Raw genomic sequence first — 4,502 nt, 5'->3', positions numbered from 1 at the left:
CCCCCCCCTACCCCCCCCCCCCACACACTAATTCATTTCATGACTCTTTGCCCTCCACTAAGCTACATTATATATCTCATCTCTTAACTACTTTCACTCTCATATTTATCAAGAATGAATTTGCAGACTTCAAAAACAATGGCTATGGCTATTTTTCTCTTTCTTTTTTGTGTTTCTTTAGGAATTGTGTCTGCATTGTCTCACCCTGACAAGATCATACAATTGCCAGGACAACCTCAAGTGGGTTTTCAACAATTTTCAGGATATGTTACTGTTGATGATAAGAAACAAAGATCTCTCTTTTACTACTTTGTTGAAGCAGAAACAAATCCAGCTTCAAAGCCTCTAGTTTTGTGGTTGAATGGAGGTACACAAATATTTTTTATTTCAAAGCATTCTTGATGTTATTTGTCATTTATTTTTTTCTTAATCTTGATAAAGTTTCTAACTTTTTTTGAGTATTTGCATTTTTTTTTTGTGTAGGACCTGGATGTTCTTCAGTGGGGGTTGGTGCATTTTCTGAAAATGGGCCATTTAGACCAAGGGGACAAGTTCTTGTTAGGAATGAACACAGCTGGAACAAAGGTGGGATCACATTATATAAGAAAATTTTCCATTTATTTTCTATGGAATTGCATGTCTTCCGGAAATAGCGTCTCTGCCTTTCTTTCTTCGGGAGGTAGGGGTAAGGTCTGCGTATATTTTACTCCCAGACCCTACTCGTGGGATTACACTGGTTTTGTGGTTGTTGTTGTATATGGAATTGCATAGTTCTTGAGAAGTAGAAAATGATATGTTTTTTCTTGAAATATATTGCAGAGGCAAACATGTTATATTTGGAGAGTCCAATTGGAGTTGGGTTCTCTTATTCAAATGATACTTCTTCCTATGAGACAGTAAATGATGAAGTAACAGGTATTTTACCCATTCCCTATTACTGTTTCATATGTTATTAATTGTGTATTAATCAGCATGCATTTCACGTTGAGACTTTGTGATTCCAGCTTTTTGTTCATTTCCGAAAGCTTGTTCCTTTTAATCTTTCTTTCTCTCTTTTATGATGAGCATGTGATTGCTGATCTTTTTGCTTTAACGTTAATGAGGATTCTGGAATCTTTATGATATTTATATGACTTAATTGAGCTTTGCCTTTCTCAATTTTAAATTACTTGCTTTATATCTCTTTGCATTCTAAAGTCATTTTCTTTTTGTATTCTTATTATAGCCAGGGACAATCTTGTATTCTTGCTACGTTGGTTCCAAAAATTCCCACAGTATAGAAAAAGCAATTTGTTTTTAACTGGTGAAAGTTATGCAGGTAAGTTTATTCCTTAAGTGCAATAGCTGGGAATTTATTTATTATTTTTATTTCTTTTATTCTTGGTTAATCACATTTTTGGCTTGTTTGGTTACAGGACATTATGTACCTCAGCTTGCAAAGCTCATGATGGCATTTAACAAGAAGCAGCAGATTTTCAATCTAAAAGGAGTTGCAGTAAGTTTACCTAATGAATTCACTTTTACAATCCAAAAGTTTCATAAAAAGTTGCAGATCCTAAGTTGTTATCTTTGATAATATGCATTGTGTTTGTATTGCATGTCATTCAGACTTAACATTTCAGTGTCGAACCATATACAGAGGCGGATCTAGGATTTAAACTCTACGAGTTCAACTTTTAAGGTTTTTAGCATTGAACTTATGGTATTTTTAAAGTTATGTATTCATATCTACTATTTTTGCAATTTTAATGAATGTTACCCAAAAAATGTTACCATGCGTCGTAAGTTATGGGTTCAATTGAATATGTCGCTAGCACACTGCATCCGCTCCTGACCATATATATGTATGTGCATGTATGTATGTATTACAAAAAATGAGTTTAATATACATTTTAGAACCCACTCTCTGTACTCAGAACCCGCAATGTCTAAATTTTGGATCAGCCACCTACTTAAAGGAAAAGTTCTTCGTTTTAATCACTTGTTTTTTCCTGTTTCATTGCAGCTAGGTAATCCGGTTCTGGAATTCGCTACTGACTTTAATTCAAGGGCAGAGTACTTCTGGTCTCATGGTCTAATATCAGATCCAACATACAGAATGTTTAGTTCTGCTTGCAATTATTCGCGATATGTCAGCGAGTACTACAGGGGCTCTGTGTCGCCAATCTGTTCAAGAGTCATGAGCTTAGTAAGTAGAGAAACAAGTAAGTTCGTGGACAAGTACGGTGTTACTCTTGATGTTTGTATTTCGTCAGTGCTTTCCCAATCCAAGATTATAAGTCCTCAAGTAAGTTTTCCCCTTCATTTGATAGGCTTCTCTTATGTTCATATCACATTACATTGACTATCAAAATTGATACTAATTACCAGGAAAATGTCGAGAAGTTAGATGTATGCGTGGAAGATGAAATTGTCAATTACTTGAACAGGAAAGATGTCAGAAGGGCCCTTCATGCTGAGCTTGTCGGAGTACGTAGATGGGCTGTTTGCAGCAAGTAAGTGTATATTTAACCTATTGTAGCCGTTAACCTACCTTATTTTCCAGGTTATTGTCGATAAATGTTAAACTCATAGCTGAATAGTACAATATGACGCGGATCATTCTATAGGCTTCAACTTATCAGAAACATTAATAAGCACCATGGGCTAGTCTCTCGAGTTTCATTAGTAATATTTAGTTATTTACATCCCTTCACCAGAAAATTACATTGTGTAGCTAGGTCAAAAATTTATTTTTATGTATATACTCCCACCGGTCCACGGTCCACAATAAGTGACCAATTTCCTTTGGGCACACCCATTAAGTAAATACTAAATTCTAGACGAAAATAGTTAGTGTGACTAAACTACCCTTCATTAAATGTTGCACCATAGTTATAGTAGCACTTCTCTTCTCACATGTGAGAAGTAAATGACTTTTTAGGGATACGTACATAAGGGTAATTTTGGAAAAACAAATTGAATTTTTTCTTGATTATATAAATAGACACTTATTTTGGACCAAAATGAAAAAGCAAATTGGTCACTTATGTGGACCGGAGGGAGTATATTATATGTTGAATCCCTTAGTTTTTCCGTGTGTTTACTTCTTTATATTTTGACACCCCCTAGTCAAATTCCTGACTCCGCCACTAGCGTCTAGTACAATACTATGCAAGTTTGCAACTATCCCTAAAGAACAGACGCTTCTCAGTGCACCTACAAAAACCAGACAAATTAATATGTTTCTTTACACAGCGCACGAATGCCAGTAGAATCAATACATTTCATTCAAAAAATATACAGTATACTTATTTAGGAAGTTCATGTCAAAGCTTTATTTTCTGTATTGCTTCTCTGAGGGGGCAACCTCTTATATTATGATGAATCAATAAAATCCCTTTACCGATGCCACAGTATTCTGGACTATCAGCTGCTGGACATAGAGACACCAACCATCTCCATTATAGGAATGCTTGTCAAGGAAAGAATTCCAGTCTTAATATACAGGTACATATACAGCCACATTAAATGGTCCTTAATCATGCACTTAATTGCTTGTGTGATCTTGGCAATTTATTCGACATCTAACACCGATGCTGAAAAATCTTAACAGTGGGGATCAAGATTCTGTCATTCCATTAATTGGAAGTCGCGCAACTGTTCATCAACTAGCAAGGCGAATGCGGCTGAACACAACTGTTCCCTATAGAGTTTGGTTTGCAGGGCAACAGGTAATATTTTTCATCATGTCCCTTCTGTAAAAAAGGCCATACTATTATTTTAAGACTACTTCTAAAGCAAAATGTCATTTTCTTTTTCTTTTTTTGCTGTGTTATTAGGTTGGTGGATGGACACATGTATATGATAATATCCTCTCCTTTGCTACTATTAGAGGTGCTTCTCATGAAGCTCCTTTCTCTCAACCTGAGAGATCACTTGTGCTGTTCAAGTCATTTCTTGAAGGCAAACCACTCCCTGAATTTTTCTGATCAGATCCCAAATTGGTGACAAACATCTAGCAGAGTAAATAGGTGGTCCATCTTGTAAAGGATCTTTTTTTTTTGTTGTTGCTCCAAATATGAAAAAGAAAGAAGTGGACACAAAAAAATTGTGTTCTGGACAGCATGTCTGCATGTAGATGAGTGCAGGTGTAGAGTATTTGTAACTTTTATTGGAAGCAAAAGAGTCCATGTCAAAACATTTGATCTTAGTTTAAATTTGATATGTAGAGCCTAGGCATCAAAAGAGTTGGTGTTTAGATTAATTGTTTTACTTGAACTTGATGAAGATATTTAATAACCACTGGTTCATTAGTTTAAGTTTGACAGACTTAAGTGAAGGAGTTGGTCTTAAAACTTTTGACCTTTGGGGCAGATCACCTTACCAATGGACAAAAGTAAAAAGACCACCTCTTAGTGTGTCCTATTTCATTCTACTGTATAAATGAGGGTTAATACGTTTGAAAAATGAGAAGCGATCTTGGAGAGACAGCTGTCTTGGTACAATTTGTGAAACTTTAA

At 35.5% G+C, this 4,502-nt stretch overlaps 1 protein-coding gene across 1 annotated transcript; it reads left to right on the top strand.

The window, feature by feature from the left end:
* LOC109223937 (serine carboxypeptidase-like 45) lies at window positions 74–4,472 on the top strand. Its single transcript, XM_019388436.1, has 10 exons — window positions 74–367; window positions 484–585; window positions 820–915; window positions 1,226–1,318; window positions 1,416–1,495; window positions 2,006–2,287; window positions 2,371–2,495; window positions 3,397–3,489; window positions 3,596–3,713; window positions 3,822–4,472. Exons 1-10 carry the CDS (start codon window positions 115–117, stop codon window positions 3,969–3,971), a joined length of 1,392 nt encoding a protein of 463 aa, XP_019243981.1. The 5' UTR covers window positions 74–114; the 3' UTR covers window positions 3,972–4,472.

This window comes from Nicotiana attenuata, chromosome 3 (genome assembly GCF_001879085.1).
Source record: "Nicotiana attenuata strain UT chromosome 3, NIATTr2, whole genome shotgun sequence".
NCBI classification, from domain to species: Eukaryota; Viridiplantae; Streptophyta; class Magnoliopsida; order Solanales; family Solanaceae; genus Nicotiana; species Nicotiana attenuata.
Note: the sequence above shows the minus strand (reverse complement) of the source record. Positions and strands in the feature narration are given on the sequence as shown.